At 41.6% G+C, this 20,659-nt stretch overlaps 2 protein-coding genes across 5 annotated transcripts in view; one reads left to right on the plus strand and one right to left on the minus strand.

Annotated features, from left to right (window-relative positions):
• Phc1 (polyhomeotic homolog 1) overlaps positions 1–3,096 on the plus strand; it is a 19,558-nt gene extending 16,462 nt beyond the window's left edge. For all 3 annotated transcript variants that reach the window (XM_004647135.3, XM_023707398.1, XM_004647136.2), the window contains 2 exons: positions 528–759; positions 2,267–3,096. In XM_004647135.3, coding sequence (XP_004647192.1) covers positions 528–759; positions 2,267–2,421 — 387 coding nt within the window. In that variant the 3' untranslated portion in view covers positions 2,422–3,096. The remainder of the gene's footprint in view (positions 1–527; positions 760–2,266) is intronic.
• Positions 3,097–3,320: 224 nt separating this feature from the next.
• M6pr (mannose-6-phosphate receptor, cation dependent) lies at positions 3,321–16,181 on the minus strand. Of its 2 annotated transcripts, XM_004647137.2 has the most exons (9): positions 15,752–16,181; positions 11,816–11,906; positions 11,498–11,680; positions 8,263–8,429; positions 7,006–7,115; positions 6,612–6,742; positions 5,720–5,846; positions 4,737–4,855; positions 3,321–3,662 (listed from the first exon to the last, which is right to left on the minus strand). In XM_004647137.2, the coding sequence occupies exons 2-9, from the start codon at positions 11,860–11,862 to the stop codon at positions 3,626–3,628; spliced, it is 921 nt and encodes a 306-aa protein (XP_004647194.2). In that variant the 5' UTR covers positions 11,863–11,906; positions 15,752–16,181; the 3' UTR covers positions 3,321–3,625. The 2 variants fall into 2 exon arrangements, with proteins under 2 accessions (XP_004647194.2, XP_023563167.1); XM_023707399.1 differs by having other exon boundaries at positions 3,321–4,855; positions 15,752–16,179.
• Between the last annotated feature and the right edge of the window lie 4,478 nt (positions 16,182–20,659).

Raw genomic sequence — 20,659 nt, forward strand, 5'->3', positions numbered from 1 at the left:
TATAAAATAAAATGGGGGACATGGGGCAACTCATGTGCCCAGGGGAAATGAGATGACGCCAAGCTTTTGGGCTTTCTTTTGTCATCTTTCACCTGATTGCTGGTTTGTGTATCCATTAATCTTTACTTTTTTTTTTTTTTTTTGGTAGAACTGGGGATTGAGCTCAGGTTGTTGTGCTTGCCAGGGAAACGCTAAGTCCGCTGAGCCATCTCCCTGGCCCCTAATTTTTACTTTCTGTACTTGAGAAGGTACAAGGGTGGAATCAGGGAAGTAAGAAAGTTCATACTTGAGAGGCATGTGTCCCTGGCAAGTGCAAGGGCCTGAGTTCAATCCCCAGTTCTGCAAAAAAAAAAAAAAAAAAAAAGACCCAAAAAAAAATCCTAAAAGGCATGTGGGCACATGAAGCATAGAGTACTTGACAAGTAGCACTAGTGGTTTGTCTTTTGTGCTTATCCTAGGGTGAGTGGGGAGGAAGAGAACTCCTGAAAGTGTTATTCCTGACCTCTGCTTTGCTATTGTCTCTCTAGGGTCAAGAGGACTCCAGCCGGGGTTCAGATAACTCTAGTTATGACGAAGCACTCTCCCCTACGTCTCCTGGGCCATTGTCAGTACGCGCTGGGCATGGAGAACGCGACATAGGGAATACCATGACAGCACCACCAACACCAGAGTTACATGGCATAAACCCAGTGTTCCTGTCCAGTAATCCGAGCCGTTGGAGCGTAGAGGAGGTGTATGAATTCATAGCTTCTCTCCAAGGTACGTGGGCTCTCCTGCAGAAGCCAGGCATTACTATCCGCAGGGGCTTTGTGAGTGGGAACAGATGGAGAGGTAGCTAGAACTTGGATACTGCAGAGGCCCTTCCCCTTGGTAGTTAAGTGGCTTGCTTATGGCTGGGCTTTGGAATTTTCTTCTGGGTTAACATGTTTTTTACCACATCAGCAATTCTGCAGTGCTTCCTTCTCTGTGATTCAGCTGTTACTTCTTACCAGTTTTGGATTTTTTATGCGATTAACTGTAATCCCTACCAGAAATACCACCTTTTCTCTAACAGAGGAAGTAAATTAAGGAGCCACTGTTGACCCATCTTTCTGGCAGGCCTATTCTCTGTAAGGGAAAATTGCCAGAATAGGCCTGATGGTACAGGCCCCTGATTTCAACTCTGGAAAGGCTGAGGGAGGACTGCATGTACAGGGCTAGCCTAGGCAGTATGGGGAGATGGTCTCGAAATGTGTAGTGCAGCGTACACATTCTACCTCCTGTCAGTGAATACATGTATTAAGAGGGGGCATGTTAGTGTGAGCACCCTGGTCTAATCCCTAGCACCTCAAATAGCAAAAACAAAACCACCATATTCCTGCTGTCTTAAGTTTAGGCTCTTAACAGAATTGTTGCAAGTTTTTTTTTTTTTTTTTTTTTTTGCGGAACCGGGGATTGAACTCAGGCCCTTGTGCTTGCCAGGGAAGCACTTATTTCACTGAGCCATCTCCCTGACCCTGCAAGGTTTTTTTTGAGACAGGTTTTCACTGTGTAGTTCAGGGTAGCCTTGAACTTGTGACTATCCTGCCTCAGCCTCCCAAGTGCTGGGATTATGTTTATGCCATCATGCTTGGCCCTTGCAAAGGCTTCTAACATCAGTCTTTTCCACTACGAAAGAAAGTATCCATATATTTTTTCCCACTTGATTTTTGTGGTAAGTAGTTTAGATCTTCCTTTTATTTTGTGGCACTGGGGATTGAACCAAGGGTTTTCATTGAGCTATATCTCCAATCCTTTTGAAATTGAGACAGGGTTTTGCTGAGTCACTGAGTAACTAACTAGGCTGGGCTTGAACTTGCTATCTTCCTGCCTTAGCCAAAGTGTGACATTACAGGCCTGCCCCACTGGGGCTGGATTTATCCTTTTTGATGTTTTTAAGTAGTAGCTAGTATCTCCGATTCCATTTGCTGCCCAAACACATTATCTCAGGTAGGTATGGTAGTGCATGCATGAAATCTATTGTCTGGGATCCTCTGGGAAGATCACCGCACCGGTTCAGGCAGTTAGTGAGTTAGTGAGACCCTGCCTAAAAACAAAACACACTGGGGATGTAGTTCAGTACACAGGGTCTAGGTGTCCCTGGAATCATACAACCCCCTCCAAAGCCATCTATAACTGAGTGTAGCGGATGACTGGGGCTAACCACTGCTCAGCCTGCTGCTTCATCTGCAGTGTTTCTCATGCTCCGGTGCAGTTTCTCATACACATTCTCACCTTGTCCTTGTAGGCTGCCAAGAGATCGCGGAGGAGTTCCGTTCCCAAGAGATTGATGGACAGGCCCTTTTATTACTTAAAGAAGAACATCTTATGAGTGCCATGAACATCAAATTGGGCCCTGCTCTTAAGATCTGCGTCAAGATAAATGTCCTCAAGGAGACCTAAGGTGGCCCTCTTGGACTACACAGCTGAAGGTGGACACTCCCCACCGTCCAGGTCACAACCTGGAACCAGCAGACTTTGCAGGGAAGAAAGAGCTGTTCCAACTATGGGACCTTCTGGAGGGGGATTACTGAGCAGGAAAGAAGTGTAAGAATTGGTTGCTGGTGCTACATGGTGGCAGCTTTGACATTTTCTCTGGGTTTCATTTTATTTTTAAAGATCTTTATAACTCTCACCATATCCTCCTGCCCTAATGCAATCTTTATAAAGAGGCAGTCTAGAGAACCAGGACGGCCCAGCCTTATCCTGGAGTGGAGCATCTAGCCAGCATCTCAGCTCCCCAGAAGAGGAGTGTGCTGTATGGTAAGGCAAGGAAGTGGAATGTAGGTTTGCCTCCCCAGGGGCAGAGGTTGGGTTTTTTTAACTGGTGTGACACAAAAGCAAAATCTGGTGCCCTCTTCCCTTGGGACTGTCGCACGGTAGCTTTGTGGCTGTTTTGTTATTGCCTGTTCCCTTAGCATTGAGTATCTCCTGCATCCGTGGCAGGGTCACTAGCTGGTGGAGACTTTGTTGGCATCTGATTTGCTGCAGGGACTAAAAGCGTTTGATTGGCATACGTGTGGCTATTGTCATTCTTTCTGCATCCCCCTGCTTTCTCCCAATTTTCTGTTGTCTTCTACCCTCTGCCTTTTTCAATTTCAACCTCACTCTGTCCTATAGCTTTATAAACAGGTGTGTGTGGGTCTGAGGCCAGGATTGTAAGTACCTGCCTTAGGGACTATACCTTATACAACAAAATATTAAATATTTTTTTCTTCCTCAGTAAAAGGATGAAAATTGGTCTCAGTTGTCTCACTCCATTCCACTATGTAATCTCATTCACACAAGTGATTAGGCTAACATTTTGTGTTTTTTTAATCATTGTTTTTGTACAAAAAATGGTGTATATTTCCTTTTTTTTTCAGTTCAACAAAACACCAGGATATGGGGGGAAGATGCAAATAAAAAAGGAGATGCTTTTGTAACATTAGTTTTCCTATTCTGAAAGGATAAAACCCACAAAACCATTCCAATACTACTGAAAAGTCCAAAGGTGAAAGAATTTCATTTTCTTCTCTAAAGACTTATAAAAGGCCCCTGCCTATTGATTCCATCCTTCTGGTGTCCAGTGGAGCCATGTTACTCTTTAGTGGCCCAGGGTTCACTATTATAGGAAGATCAGCCTGGGATTCTGGGTACATGGCCGACACAGAAAGACAGAAGCATTGGAGGATTAAAAACTTTTCCCACAGAAATGTGGGAAAGACACACTTCCCTGAGCCAGCAGCAGGGTCAGGAGCGGCAGCAGCATCCACAGCTAGAGCAGAGGACTGCAGAACCTGCATGTCCCATTTCTGCTTCTATCTCCTTTCCAGAAGACTGGGAGGAAAAAGCAAAACCACAGGCCAGCGGAAAAAGTGCAGTATGTGTTTAGAAACACTGTAGAGAGATAGGGTAAGAACAGCTTTGCCAGTTTCTACTACAAATGGGAGAGAAATGCCAGAGGAAATTCCACCTCAAAGTAAACAGAACTGCCCTGTGCTGGAACGTCTGAGGGACAGGAGGGTAGTCCCAACTGTCTTATCCAAGGGCTGGATTGCTGTTTTAGGCATTTGGCTACATATGGAGTGGTTAACCACACCACCACAACCCAAGCCCCAATTCTAGCTATAAAGTAACACAAGATCCACAAGTGTGGTGTCTTACAATTCTGTAATTGGGGAGTTTCACATTTTCCCTATCCTGATCCCAAGTCTAGAACACCCCTAGGCTGAGACCAAATGGGAGTACTTGGATTGCAACCAAGTAATCACTGTAAAGCAGTTCCAAGCAGCAAGAAATTACATATACCCAGATTCTCATGGAGACTACTGTAGGGTAGAGTTAGCATGAAAGCCATCAGGTCTGTATAAATAATGTTCCTTTGATTTTTTTTTTTTTTAAATTAAAGAAATCCAGTGTCTAAAAAACTTGTGATAATGTGTTTTTAAAAAAGACTGGGCCAATAACCCCTTTGCCCACATTACTTGTCTTGTACCTTCTGGTAGCCATAATGCAGTAGCCTGTTTTCCCAGGCCCTGCTCCCTCAATCCAACTGTACCTATAGAAAACAAAACCAAGAGCACAGGGAAGGCAGATAGTGTGAAGAGGATGCAAATGCAAAGCAAACTGGGAAGCAAAGTGCTATTAAGGACAAGATGAGAGGGGAGATGCGTGAGAAACCTGGCTGAGTATGCTTTGGTCTGGGGGACGAGGATGGATACTCAAAGTACAATCACATTGGTAATAAATGATCGTCCCTTTCTTCTGACTCCTCCCCCAGCTGGTCATCACCCACACCTCGGTAAGCGGCAGGCACATTTCGGGGCTTAGAACGGCATACAAAGTCACAACCATCCTGCAGGGCGAAAAAAGCAAAGGAAAAAACAGTAGTTTGGGATATTCCACTGTAGGGTAGGACAAGAACATTCTTTGTCTAAGAACCTAAAAACTTTCTCAAGCTGGGCATGGTGGTGCTTGCCTGTAATCCCAGCATCTAGGAGGCTAAGGTAGGAGGATCTCAAGTTTGAGGCCAACCTGTTCTACACAGTGAGTTGGAGGCAAGCCTCAACTACATAGTAAGACCTCATCTCAAAAGAAATAGAAAAATAAAAATCTTTCTCTAGGGCAAATGAAGAGAAAACCTCTAAAACAACAATCAGCTTGATTTCAATTTAGAGACTAAGCTCCTAATTAGGCCACATGATAATTCTGATTTGTCATTTGGACTGAGAAACACAGCCTATCAGAACCTGCTCTTTGGTGTGTCCAGGTGGGTCAGTGAAGTGTGGCCTTAGATGCTTCGGATGGTCCCTCACCTCTGGCACTGCTACCCCAAGCAGCTGAATTCCATCAGACTCTTCTTCGCCATGAGGTCTGTGTGGGGCCAGATAACTGTGGATAAGGACCCCAAAACATGAGCTCTATTCTCCTTTCTGTGTTGAGCACTGTGTTTGGCCATGGCAGAGCACACTAATGGGCCATGGCTTCTAACCTAGGCCCTGCTAACAACTAAACTGGGTTTGGGGGACACAATATATAAACTACTGATCTTCCACCCACACCTAAGTAAGGCCAGAAATGCCACTTTGTACCAGGACAACCAACTGTATTGACTTGGGACTTTTGTGGCATCACCACTGATGTCCTTTGTCCCAGAAAATTCCTCTGACTAATCAGTGACTGAGTGACTGGTTACCTAGCCAGTGGTCTTGTTACTTACTGCTACCAGGTTGCCAAGGTCCTGCCAGAAGGCTAAGTGCGGAAACTGTTCCATTCCCTTGGCTCCTACCACTAGTCGCTGATACAAGAAACCCCCAATGATGTAGACAGCAACCAGTGATGCAAATCTGTAGAAGCAAAAAGATACGTATTATTAAAAACTAGAGGTAGGAAGGTGACACACGCCTGCAGTCTCAGCCACTTGGGAGCTTGGGCAGGAAGGTCACAAATTCAAGCCCAGTCTGAACATCAGAGCAAGATCTGATGTTTTTTCAGGGTGACAAGGTTTAGAAAAAAATGTAAGCCACTGTAAATTCGTCAGCTAAGAATAACAGCTATTAGATGTATAATTCTATGTTTCCACCATTCTAATAGTCAAATGGGATATTACTTAGAACTGCCCTGGGGGTGGGGGGCAACTCTAAATGTGAATATTTATGGGGAGTAAACATTAAAATGTTCTGCATAGAAGCCCATGCTTATAATCCTAGAACTTGGGAGTTTGAGGCAGGGGACTGCCCTGAGTTCAAGGCTAGACTGCGCTACATAACTAGACCTGCCAACAACCTGGCGAGATAGCTCAGTGGACTAAAGCACTGGCCTGGCCCCAACCCTGTTCCTGGCACAGGTGGCGAACGCCTGTAATTTCAGTGCCGGGGAGGCTGAAAATAGGAGGATCGCTACAAATCTGAGCTAAGTAGGGAAATCTTATGTCCAATTCACTTAAAAAACAACCCCAACATAACCACTCAACCCCGAAAACACAGCATTAAATCTAATTTCATTAAATCTGCAGTCACTTTCAGAGTTCAGTCTCCCGATTTAATATAACACATGCACAGTTACTGACTGTAAAGAGTTAAAGCAGGGCTTGTACTAAGAAGAGTACTCACGTGAGGAGTAAGATAGAGCCCACGCTGAGGTGGGAGACTTCTGGGGAACAAGCTAAACTGCTATCCATCTCAAAGAGGTACAAACAATCCTGGACTTTGCCTCGCTCCTCAGACACAGGGTTAAAGTTGTCCTGAGGATGAAAGGGCAGAACATTAGTATTTATGTGATAAAATCTTTTCTTCCAACTTCTGTCCAATAAAAGAAAACCCCGCAAAACATTTCTCTTGGCAAGTGGCCTCATTTCATGGAAGATGGGTGTCTGACAAGGGAAAATGGTGCTAGTCTTCTCATGTTTCTCTACCCTGTGTATCCTGTCCCTTCTGGACACACTCTCCTGCCTCAGGTCAGCCCTAGTAATTTGTGTCCATGGCTTTGATACCCCCAAAGGCTTACTGCTAGGGTGCGTCGATTGCAAGAGATCATCACCACTGCACGACGCTTCTCCTTGCCACAGTGGTTGTCATATTCATCGCCACCTTTGTAGATCAGCATGATCCAATTACCTGAGGAGGGACAGGAAGACAGTGCTTTGGGGTATAGGGAGCAGTGAGCTGGCCCAGGTTTGGCGAAGCAGAATGAAGGCATCAGATTGCTTTGTATACCAGAGGCGTGAAGCTCAAACTTTCTCCTTTACTGATGCTTTGTGCTTCCTTGTTTAAGACAACTAAGAATCAGACATTTAGACTAAGAATAATCTTAACCTTCCACAGTCAGGGTAGGCAACAATAATATAAATATAATTATGATCCACAGCTTAACATTGATTCACATTTTCCAAATACCTGGTAACAACAAAAGAAGTTGCATATAATTGCTAGGCAGCAGGGAGAAGCCTGTCATTTAAAATCAGTCATAGATAAATTCGAAGTAGCTAATTTTTTGAGATGGGAATACATTTATTTAATTATTTGTTGTGTTCAAAGTTCTTCTGCCAACATCATATGATTAAGCAATCATGTGAGGTAAATTTTGCATACTAGAAAGTAAAACAAAGATTTATTTATTTTTGCGGTACTGGGGATTGAACTCAGGACCCTGCTCTGGCCAGGCAAGCACTTATTCTACTGAGCTATCTCCCTGGGCCCTCAAATTGAAAGATGAAACAATTTTTCAGTCAAAGGACTAGGAATAGGATAGGTTGGAGCAAAAACTCACTCATCTTACCCGAGCCCCAACTCTGAATAATATTCTAGTGCATTATTCACAGGAGTAAATACCTACACTGGCTAATTAATATGCTTTTAGGAGGGAATTAGATTATAAATGCCATGTAATCCTTTTCAGCAATATCATTTTATCACTTCTGAGAAAAAACTCCATAGAACACTGGTGACAAATTTCTTAGATGGATTAGTTTGCAAAAAAGCTTCACCTCTTAAACCTTAACTGGAAAAGTGGTCAATTTGATGAGAAGCATGGTATATGGTGTGGAACTCCTGAAGTATTTGGGTGAATACAGGACTCTAGACTGTATGTTCTGGGTAGATTTTGCATTCACCATGAATCTGTCTACTGTCTTCAACATGTGTGTGTCCTAAGGTGTGGACCTAAGCATCTAAGGAGCATCTGATACACTAAAGAGACTGGGGAAGGCCAAGCATACAGAACTGTCAAGAGGACCAACATGGGATTAATCAGTAACAATCTTACTTCCGTTGAAGATGTGAGTCTCATTGAGCCTCCCCACCACCATCTCTTTCCCATTGCTCTTGTTGATCTGCACCAGGCCTGCTCCAGAGCTGTGGTTGCTGGCTTCCCGGCACACCCGGAATATGTACATGTATGTGTCAGAGCCCTGGCCTACTGTGCTCTCAAAGCTGTCAAGAAAAGCGGAAAGACAGGAAGAGAGTTACTAAGCTATCAGCCTCAAGAAAAACCCAGCCTCCCTCTCTTCTTTTGAGGATAAAAAAAAATATGTTTTATTTATCTCACATCATGGTTAAATTTAACAATGAACAGTATTTGTGGAACTATGGGATATTCATGACCCTACCAGACAATCTTTGATGAATGATTAAGCTGTACCACTCAAAACAGCTGAACAGTCTAGATATTTGCAGAATGCCTACTCTAGGCTTATGTGTTAGTGATTATTCTTCCAACAGCAAGGGTCCTTGTTTGTAGAAGAATTCCATGTTTCTTTTTTTTTTTTTGGTGGAACCGAGGATTGAACTCAGGCCCTTACACTTGCCAGGAAAGTGCTTATTCTACTGAGCCATCTCCCCGGCCCCCAAGAATTCCATGTTTCTTAAGGGGCACTTCAGATTTATCTAGCTGGCATTAACAACAACATGCATAGGCCTAACCGTGTTGATTAGACACTTGTAAAGCACTAAGATATGGAGATATCAAGCAATGCTTACATTCCTATGTAAGTCTAGTCTTCTCTGGAAGGCAAGGGACACTGCTACTAAAAACTGGGCTGAGAATTTGTCTACAGCATTGAGGACAGCAAGGTATTACAAGCAAATAAACTTAATACACTGGACCCTTGACTTAAGAACCCAACACGTTTGATATGGCTGGCTGTAAAGTCAAGACCATTTTCCTCATAAGAGATAATGGAAATACCCATCATGTGTTCTGAACTTCCCCAAACACCCCTTAACTGTTTCATAATAAAAAAAAAATGGTTGTATAATGTAATTTATCAGAAATACCAGTAATTTTCCTAGTATAGCCACCAAAGTTCCATAATGTGCCTAGTTTACCAGAAACAACAAATTTTATACTGTACTCACCATTCAAGTTGACATCTTTGGCTTGCAGAAAAGGAGTATGAAATGGAGAGTCCCCTTCTGCAAGAGCCATTAGGGACCCGGCTCTCTGGTATCCTCTCCTTGGGAGTCTGTGTAGCCCACTAGGATCTGCTTCTGGCTCACTAGGTCCAAACCTTTTCAGAACTAAAAGCTGGTCTAAGGTTGCCTGTTACATCTTTTAACACTATTCTACATTATGACATGACACTGTCACTAAGCAAGTGAGTGCAATGAATAGCTTTTTCTCTGGGTGGGTCTTCTCTATAAATGTCTGTGGACAATTTGAATGTTCCTCATCAGTTCCTCAACATCGCCACAGTCTATCTACAAGCCTATGGACTCTGCTATAAATGACACTGTCATCAACCTCAGGATCAACTGCAGGCTCAAGCCCCTCTATACAGCCTTGAAAGTTTCTCTCAAGTATAATTTTAGGCCACACTTTCTTCCAGATCTCAGTGTCCTTAGACACTGGCCCAGGATTTCTCAACACCACATAGGAAAGGACGCTGTAATATTCCTTCCAGAACTCTTCAAGGGTTAAATCTGTATCCAAGACCATCTCTCTGGAAGTACCTCAGGAACAGCTATAATCTGATCCACAGGCTGCAGAAGAGTGACATTATGTGGGAAGAACTTCACATTCATGGGAATTTTTTAGCCAATTCTTCTGCCATATCTTGTGGGTGAGCAGAAGCACTGTCCGAGATGAGATTTTGAGTGGTAACCTTTGTCTTCTAGATATTCTTTAAGAGTAGGACAGAAAGCCTCTCTGATACACTCAAGAAAAAGTACTCTTGTTACCCAGACTTTTGCACTAGATCTCCACATGAGCCCAGCCTATTCTTCATGACTATTTTCTGAACATTTTAGAGGTCTCAAAGTGATAAACTAGGAGGTTTTAACTGAGGTCACCATTCACATTGGCACACAGCAGTAAGGTTAGTCTATCATTCATGCTTGTGGCCTGGCATTTTCTTCTAGGAAAGACAAGTTTCATTATGAGAGCAAAAGCCATTTCTCTGTGTCATCATTTCAAAGTGGTTATGTAATTTTCAGCAGCCCTTTCATCAGCACTGGCTGATTCACCATGCCTTGTTACTTTATGAACCCCAGTTCTTGCTTTAAAATTGTGAAACTATTCCATACTGGCATGAAATAGTTCACCATTATCACCTGTTGATGGGGTGAATAAAGGACTCTAATCCTTTATGAGATCTGCACTTATAGCCCCAGCTTTCTCAAAAATTATACTGAGGCTATAACCTGCCATCTGCCTTTTGTTTATCTACATAATACAATAGCCTTTCTCTCTCATTTAACACTGTGGATTGTAACTAATTTGAGTAACACCCTGAGCAACACTAGCTTTCTCATACAAATGTAAGATTTTTTTTTTTTTTTTAATATTTATTTATACAGGATCTCGTTACACAGTTGAAACTCAGGCAGCTCCTGCAAAGCAGTTCCTGACCAGCAATGCATGTGGTCCTGGGGATTGAACCTGGGTCCTAGAGCTTGCCAGGCAGGTGCTTAGACCACTGAGCTATCGCCCCAGCCACAAATGTAAGATTTTGGCATGCTGAACATATTAGCATGATTGATCACAAAAAAGCCACTCTTAGGGCCAGGGAGACGGCTCAGTAGAATAAATGCTTCCCTGGCAAGTGCAAGGGCATGAGTTCAATCCCCGGTTCTAGAAAAAAAAAAAAAAAGCCACTCATATCGCTCCATAATTTTCCTTTTTTTTGCCTGGTTTCTTCAACTTCTCTTCCTTCCTTAGCTTCTTTTTTAGCTTTTTGGGGGCCATTCATGTTCACGAACATGTGCATCTAGGCTCAGACTGTTGCTTCATATGCTTACACTTTTCTGACATTGCAAGTCTTTGTTTACAAGAGCACAGGCAGCTGCCATTTGGGTTCTACTTTAAGTCACAAGGTAAACCTGAAATTCCGGTTGTAACTTGAGGGTCCACTGTATTATTCAAGAGCAGTTTGGGACACACCTCCTGAAGGGGGTTACTACACTAAATATTCCCTTCATATTAAAATGAGACTTAGTAAGTAAAAAGAAGAAAAAAAAATCTTTAATAGTTTCTCAAACCCCTGATGGTTCTTCTCATTTACCTTTTGTTAAATAGTGGTTTCAGTCTCTTCAGTAGAGCCAACTCATTCTTCGACTCTTTATCTGTATCTCCCACCAAGTCACAAGTTTTTTCTTCAGCCTGCAAGGATTCTCTCACTGCCACAGCCAAGAGCAGCAGTAGTAGCAGTCCTGTTCTCCAGTAGCTATAGAAGGGGAACATCCTTCTGGAAGGGAGCATGTGTTGGGAAAGGTAAGTGGAAGTAGGAAAGAAGGAAAAGAGGGAAAGCACATGAACATGTAATAAGTGAATGGCATTTTGTTATTTGGAAAGTATAATTCTTTTGGCATATGCGACATACATTTTAGTATCTCCGTGCCAAGAACACCTGCAGCAGGAAACCCACATATGTAACTTTTAATCTGACTTATAGATGAATCCTTCAAGATGAACTACGGGAGTGAGAAGAATGAAAGGAGGAAAGAATATGAATTACTTAAACATTGATAACCTAGGTGCACCTATCCTCACCTGTTTACTCTTTGGTTAAAAGTTAGATTGCCAAATCTTGCTATTCAAAGTTTTTTTAAATTAAGTTTATTGGTACATTTTAGGTGTAGACAATGATCACACTCATTAAAGGGAATTTGTAACTATACATGATATAACTTGTTTTATTTTCCATTCCCCTACCCTCTCTTCAGCCCTCTTTCCCTTCTTTGTTTTTTTTTTCAAGGCAAACGCCTTTCAGGTATACATAATATTAGACCACATTCACCACAGAAAATCTATACCTGTACATAACTTCATTTCTTTTTCCCATTCCCATACCCTCCCTTCAACCCCACTCTGTTATTTACACAAGCTCTGTTTCATTTCTTCCCCTTCCTTTACTCTTCCCCCTCCCTGGTTCCCTTTCCCATTTGAACATTTTTTATTTCCTCAGTATCTACTTTATATTTTACTTACACTTTCAGTTTTTCACACCAGAGAAACAATGCAGTACTTACACATTAGTGTCCGATTTACTTCATTTAAGATTATGGTCTCAAGGTGCATTTATTTACCTAGAGTCATTATGCAAAGTTTAACACTAGTTCACAAATAAAGCTTAGTTCAGTGGCCTTTCCTAAGAAAATATTCAAACTATAATTTAAATAGACTTTTGAATATGTCTAGATGGAAGCTATTGAGAAAGATGTACTGAGTTCAATCCCTGCTTCCACCAAAAAAAAAAAAAAAAAAAGAAAAAAAAGAGAAAGATGTAAAATAAGAAATCTAAATTTCTGGGTCCTAACTTATCATATCACTACTCAGCCATATCTAATGATCTTTGTTTACACTGATACCAGACAGAGGTAAATTACCCACAGCACCTAAAACATGACATTTATCTATTCTGATGTCTCATCTCTAAAAAATCATTCAATCAAATAATAGGAAGAAAAGTTCATTTGGTCAAAAGGAGTAGTTTGAAAAAGGCTCCCAAAACCCACCTTAGCTTCTGGAAGTCACAAATCTCAAGGATTTCTAGATTTCTAGTAGGTACAGTTACCTTTCATTATTATTACGCTAACTGGTACAATTTAAATACACATAATGATCACATTCATCACAGGGTACTTTAGGTACAATTAGCTTTATATGCTCCAAATTGATGACAACTCTGGGTTCACCTGCTCCTTGTACAACTCTAGAAATGGACAGTTGTGGCTGTTTCTCAAACTCATCTGCTTCCCTCTACCCCATCTTCAGACCGAGAACACAATAAGTTATTGTAAAAATTTTCACACAGGTATTAATGATCCTCTGGTCCAAGGTACATGTTAATTTTATACAGTATCACTAATTTTTCTGATACAAAGTTTAATTCTTCCAAATTTTTCTCACTTTAGATGGGAAAGATAGCAATTCCTACCCTGAGCCCTGAATACTTTCCCTTCTCCTCTATACAAGGTTATTTTTTACTGGACCTTCTATTTTTCTACACTTGGTTACAGCAACAAATGCCTGAGAAATTATTTACCTGACTTCATGTATCCCTAATATTTATTTATCCCTATTAGACATCCCAAACATCAATTCATTAGTTACACGATTACAGTATTTCCAAAAAGTAATTATAATTAGCTAAGAAATTAAAGACCCCGTGACATACTTCAAGCACCAAAACTACACAAGTAGGAAACAATTCAGACTGACAACCTTCAGTCAAGCACTGCTTGAAGAACTTAACATATATTAACTTATTATTCCTTACAAACTTTTTTTTTTTTTTTTTTTTTGGTGGAACCAGGGATTGAACTCAGGCCCTTGTGCTTGCCAGGGAAGTGCTTATTCCACTGAGCCATCTCCCCAGCTCCCTTACAAACTTTTGCAGTAAATACAACTATTGACATTGTTTATTGGCTAAGAAAACAGGCACAGCTATGGAGTAAGCCAGACATTCTGGCTTCAGAGCTTATGGTCTGTTTAATCATTACCATGTATATTTTCTTCCAACTATCATCTATTCAACTTTTATTTGCTGGAGAGACAGGGTCTCACTATGCAGTCCAGGCTGGCCTCAAATTTGCAGTAATTGTTTTGTTTAAGCCTCCTGAGTATTGGGATTACAGGCATGCACTGCCATGCCCAGTTCTCTCTCTCTCTCTCTCTTTTTTTTTTTTTTTTTTTTTTTTTTTTTTTTTTTTTTCTGAAAAAGCAAGGAGGGGAAGTGACTCCTTACATAGCTGAGTGAATAGGAGGTGGAATAAAGAACTCAGGGCTGAAGCTCCCATGTTCCCTAAACTGACTTGCTATTCCATACACAACTAGTTGATTCACTAAAAAGAATAGCAAACTCCTTTTATTAGACCAATTTAGCATGCCAGTTTCCTCACGGGCTCAGAACTAAATTTAAAATGTCAATTTTTTGAGTTTTCAAAATCCCCTCCTCCCAAGGAACAGTTTCTGGAGGTATGCTTACATTGAATGCTATGTTCTTTGGCCTCAAAGTCAGTTCCTTATTTGTTAACAGCTGCTTATTTTTCTTCTCCCCGAGTTAGAACAAAAACTCACAAATTGAGAGGAAACAAAGAAGTAAATACTGTACAATCAGCATCAGCTAACCTTAACTATCTTTCACTTGCTAATTAGCTTATAGTTTAAAAAGTCAGGATGAGACTAACCTTATATTTTCACTTTCCTGCTTAAGGTTTGGCCCTAACTTTAAGCTGGTTTTCTATTACACAGGGTGGTGTCACAGGTGGTGCTTTACTTCAATTATGTTTGTTAAATCTTCATAACCCCGAAAATGAGCATCATTTTTCCTACCGCAAAGGCAGGGGACAGATCCTTACAGAGTTACTTAAATAACACATTACGTTACTTGCCATAGGTTATACAAATTACAACATGTATGCAGTTATTAGGACAAATGGAACAGTTCGTAGCCAAAGATACTTGTTGGAAAACTAAGCACAGGGGTACAATTAGGAAGATTATGAAATCCAAGGGATGGATACATCCTTTTTAATGTGCTACAATTAGATTCTCAAGCCACACACTTTTGGGAACAAAAAATGACATTTTATAGTCTTGAAAAGGCCCAGTTCAATTTTTTTATTTTACAGACAGATGTAGCTGTGCTAAAAAAAAAAAAAAAAAAAAAAAAAAAATCCTCCTTTATTGGGATGTCCGTGACTAAGGCAGGCATTAGAAAGCAGCTTACATCTCTGGACCTCTGTAGCACTCACTTCCCCACCCCTCCAGACTGGTGGTCATTTTCCATCTTTCAGTGGAATTTCCACTTTCTTCCCGCTGTTCATTTCTGAATCCTTATCCTTTTTTCTCCAGCAGCCTGCCCTTTCAGAAGAGCATCTCCACTTGGCTAAAATGCCCAAAGTTGAGAGAGAGAAAGAACCTTAGATTAATTCTACCTCCCAAAGAGGAAGCTCCCTCCGAGGAACACGATGCCATCCCACTTTTAGTTTCTTTTCTCCACACCAAGCTAACACGCCCCTCAAAACTCTTCCACCACATCGGACATTTTCACTTTCCAACTGCCCGAAGCCATACCTTATCTCAACGATGTGGCTAACCTCGTTTCACGATGCAGCCCTGAGTCTTTCGACAACTATGTAGTACTTCAAAGGGGACTCCGCGTCGCTGCCTACCCGACGTCGCGCAGCTCCTCTTCGGCTCTGGAGGTCCTCTGGCCTCACTCCCTGGGGGTCTGACCGCTGCCCTCAGCCCGCCCGCTCCTGTCACAAGAGCGCGCCCAGTCCGCAGCCGCCTCCACGCCCCTCAGACTCACGTGTCGCGGGCAAACTGAGAAGCAGAGAGGCAGGATCCCCAGCCAACGTCCTTCCGAGAGCCGGCGCCGGGGCCACCAGCGACCAGCCGCAGACCCCAGTCCCACAGCTCCTGTCACAGGACGGTGCTCTCGCAGGACCCGGTTGTGCCTCTCTCCGGGAACCGGAAACAGGAAGCGCGGAGGCCGGCGCACTCCTCCCGCCAGACCCCGCGGCAGGTGACCTGCACCGCGCGCTTGCCTTCCCCTCCCGGAGCCCCCCGCTACTCCAGACACCGACTGGCTAGGGTCCCTGTGCGTCTCGCTCCGCCTCCGCCCATCCACTCCAATCACTACAGAGATGGTCAAGTTTAGTTGTCTTTTTTTTTTCTTTTTTGGTCCCCTTTCTGCCAATGGAGCCCGCACAGCCCCGCCCCACAGGGCTCCCGGCTCGCGCTTCTCAGCCCCACAGGGTCACGAGCCAGCTCTGCTTCTGATTGGTCCGTGTGGAGAGCGGAAGCGGAGGCCACGCCGGAAGCGGAAGTGCGGCCTCTCTGGGAGTTGGAGTGCTCGCCCTGGTGCGCGACCAGCGCCTGCACTGGTCCTTTGCAGCCTGCGGGAGACGCTGTTGATCAGTCTGTGACTCAGACTCAGTTTGTCTGAAGTTGGCACTTAGAAAAGGACAGTGGAGTGACAGAGACCGTGGAATCCTGGCTTTCTTAATGACACTTGTCTTCATCATTTCCTTTTACTAGTACAGTACTTTCGAGGTGTGCTGTCGCGATTATCCTGACAAGGTTCCGTCTTTTGCCATTTTGCTTGATTAAATATAGTTTGCAACCGTTTCTGTTTTCCAGAGGTTGCTCCCGCATCCCCGGCTCCCTTCATCCCGTCTACATTTCTAATGTTTTGGGGAACAAGCAATACCTTTGTTCCTTCGGTAGGGTCTTTTGGGGTCCCCTTATATCTCAGCCGCGTTGTTGAAGCCCTGCTGACATTGTTTCAAATACTGCTGTTGCTCAGACTGTTTGGATTCACTCTGCAAAATTAATCAGTCCGCTTTCTGCTCGCTGGTTGCTTTGCCAGGCTTTAACTTGTGATCATTTTGCTGTGACTTTTGTTCTTGTCTGTGTGACCTGCCTTGTCTCTACAGGGATCATTTTCCTACTCTTTCTTTTTTACAGCTAGTGCAGTGCTTGGAACCTAGTCATAACGATAACAGAAGTGATGCCTGGCGCTTAGGCATTTGTGGAAGTGCTATGAAATTAGTATTGATTTATTTAGTCTTCACACCAGCCTTACTAGGAAGAATCCTGTACAAATTTACAGATGAACAAAGCAAATCCAGGCTAAGTATGTAACTCAGTTCAGTCTACAGCTATTGAATATAGAGTTAATAGTCAAATTTAGGCAGATAGTTTCTAGAATCCAGGTATTCCAGCAGCAGACCATACTGTGTGTCGTTCTACATTTGTTTATTAATTGATATATTCAGTTCAATCTAGGTAGTAATCATATCTGAGCTGGGTGAGTGGAAGAATACTTGCTTTTTAAAGAAAATAATTTTAAATAGAAAATACAACAAAGCAAAACATATACATACACACACACACACACACACATATATATATATCTCAAAAACTGTATTGATGAATATAGCTACATCCTTTAAAAAAGTTTTAGCACGTGGTGGTGCACTGTACTGGGAGGCAGAAAGTTAGCAAATTCAAATTTGGATCTGGCCTCAGCAAGGTTATTTAGCCATACTTTGTCTCAAAAAATTTTGGGGGATGTAATTCAGTGTAGGGCCGGGGAGGATAGTGGCTTAAGTGCCTGCCTGGCAAGCACAAGGTCCTGAGTTCAATCCCTGGTATCAAAAAAAAAAAAAAAGTAGTTCAGTGTGAAAGCCCTGTGTACAATTCCCAGTGCAAACCAAACAACACACACACACACACACACACACACACACACACACTCCAATAAAAAAAAAACCACAAAACAATGTCAAATATTTCTCCATAGTATTAACTTTACAAACAACCTTTTTCTTTCTTTATTGGCACAAGGGATTGAACTCTAGGCCTAGGGTATATTTGACATTCTACAGCTGAACTGTTACCTCCCTCCCCCAATAAACCTTTAAACAATTTTGTGATAGAACTTTACAGATAGCTACCAAACCAATACTGTTCTTTTTTTTTTTTTTTTACCAATACTGTTCTTATCAGCATTTACATTATTTCTGTCTTGTTTTTATCAATCCACTCAACAAACATTTATTAAACAATTACTGTGACAAATACTCTAAGTTTTAAGTCAGGTGAGGTGGCATGAGGTGGCATGTGGCAGGTGAGAGGCAAGGAGGATTGCAAGTTCAAGTGGGGACCCTGTCTCAAAATAAAAAAGGAGGGCTGGGAGGATAGCCCAGTGGCATAAATGCCAGCTTGGCAAGCACAAAGTGCTGAGTTTGGTCCCCAATAACAAAATAAAAAATAAAAATAAAGGCTGGAGATATATCTCAGTGCAAAGGCCTTGGAGTTCAGTACTTAGTATAAAAAGAAAAAAAAAACTTTTCTGAGGTTAAAGTAGAGAACAGAGATAAAATTCCTTGTTACAATAAACTTCCTTCTGGAATTGATGTTCATATGTAGGTGAATTCAAATGTACATAAATTCAAATTTGTCTTCGTTGGGTTGGAGGCACAGCTGGGATTCCTTCCCCACTTTAAAAAATTTTTTTATTTGCATTTATTTTATGCTTAATTTATTCCCGTGCCATAAGGTTTTGTTTCTTCAGTTTCTTCTGGGATATCTTTTTCTTTTGTGCAACTTCCTCCTCTGGTTTGGGAACAATCTGTTCCTTTTCAGTAAGGATCATCTCAATATGGCAGGGGGAGCTCATGTATGGATTAATCCGGCCATGAGCTCTATAAGTACGGCGGCGCATCTTGGGTGCTTTGTTCACTTGGATATGTTCAGTAACCAGAGAATCTACGTCTAAACCCTTAAGTTCAGCATTACTCTCTGCATTTTTAAGCATGCAGCAAAAATTCAGCACTTTTTTTGGGCTACTGACCCTGTGTCCAGTCCCACTGTTTGGCCTGTGCACACCTACCAACTCCACCATTGTAACGCCGTAATGGTACACAGTGCTTCTTTAATGTGACATCCTTGAGATACTTGGTGGCCTTTCGGTTCGGATATGCATAATTGATGGCCTAGGCAGTTTTACACATGTTCTTAAAGTGAACGTGAAGATTTGAGCCTGTTGATTTGCATGATTTTGTGGGGTTTTCTGGGTTGAGAGAGTAGCGAACCATTTTCATAGGTCACCTAAGCCCGCTCACAGGAAGAGGTCCTTCCCCACTTTTTACAAATAACCCGGGTTACTTCCCTATATCTCTGGTGGTCATTATGGGTGCTTTTTGTGTTTGAACTTCCACCTTAGAGCATATATCAAGGTGAAACTTTGATAACAGATTGTAGATTACATAATATTGTATCAATGTTAACAGTCCTAATTTTTTCTTTAACAGACCTGATTTTGATAATTGGACAGTGCTAATGTAAGTTTTTCTGAGCAAAATTTTTTATTTGTGAGCTGAAAGCCTCATTGGGTTGGGCTTATTCAACCTCCGGATGTCTTCTTTTATTTTAATTTTTTTTTTTTACAAGACTTGGGATTGACCTGACACCTTTCTTTGTGTTAACAGATTTTGATCTAGTTTCACTGTTAAACACATCCTTCCTGCTTACAGTTTTTGATCTCCTCAGGGAACTTTTGGAATTTGTCTGGTAGTTTCTCAGTCCTGATATGCATATATTTGATTTGCTATCTTGAGCCAGATTTCATTTTGGAATTTTTTTTATTGATGTCTTTCACAATGTTGATGTTTGACATAATTTAAGAACTAAATATACATTTGGCTTTTGGTAATTTACAATTATACTATAATACTTATATGAAAGATGCAAAAATAATACAAAGATGTCTTGTGTATGTTTTCCCTAGATTATCGTGTTCATGTGTCACCCCATGTAGCTTATTACTCTCTGGTTCCCTCTTTACCACCTTTCTCATTTGTTTATTTTGAGTAATTTAAAAGTTTCTCATTACCACTAAATACATCAAGTGTATTTCCTGAGAACAGTGACATTCTCTTACATTAGTACTGTGCAATTACCAAAATTAGGAACTGTAACCTTGATACAATATTATTATGTTATCTACAGTCTGTATTCAGAGTTTCATCAGTTGTTATAATAAATGCTTTTTCCTTTTCTCCTATATTGGGGATCAAATTCAAGACCTTGCACTTGTCAGACAAGCACTTATGTAATAAATACTTTTTATAATTACTCCCCATTCTTTTAACAGAGGAACCAAGCGAGAGTTACAGAATGCACATAGTTGCTTATCTTTAGTTGACTTTGAAATTTTTAAGAATATAGGCCACTTATTTGTAGAATTTTTCCTTGCATTTTGTATTTGCTTTTTGTTTCCTCATAACAGGAAAAATTTAATACAAAGACTTATTTTCGTTGGAGAGGCTGTGGGGAAAAGGGGACCCTTCTCCACTGTTGGTGGGAGTGTAGACTGGTGCAACCATTATGGAAATCAGTGTGGAGACTCCTTAGAAAACTAGGACTGGAAATTCCATTCAAGCCTGCTATCCCCCTACTGGGAATTTTCCCGGAGGAACTGAAAGCATCATATCATAGTGATATATGTGTGCCTATGTTTATAGCAGCACAACTTGTAATAGCCAGAACTTGGAAACAACCAAAATGCCCGTCACATGTGGAATGGCTGAAAAATATGTGGTACTTTTATATAATGGAGTACTACTCAGCTATAAAGAATGATAAACTTGAAGCCTTCATATTTAAGTGGATGCCCCTTGAAGATATACTTATTTTTTTTTAAATTTTA

This window comes from Octodon degus, unplaced genomic scaffold (genome assembly GCF_000260255.1).
Source record: "Octodon degus isolate 3935 unplaced genomic scaffold, OctDeg1.0 scaffold00288, whole genome shotgun sequence".
Taxonomy (NCBI): Eukaryota; Metazoa; Chordata; class Mammalia; order Rodentia; family Octodontidae; genus Octodon; species Octodon degus.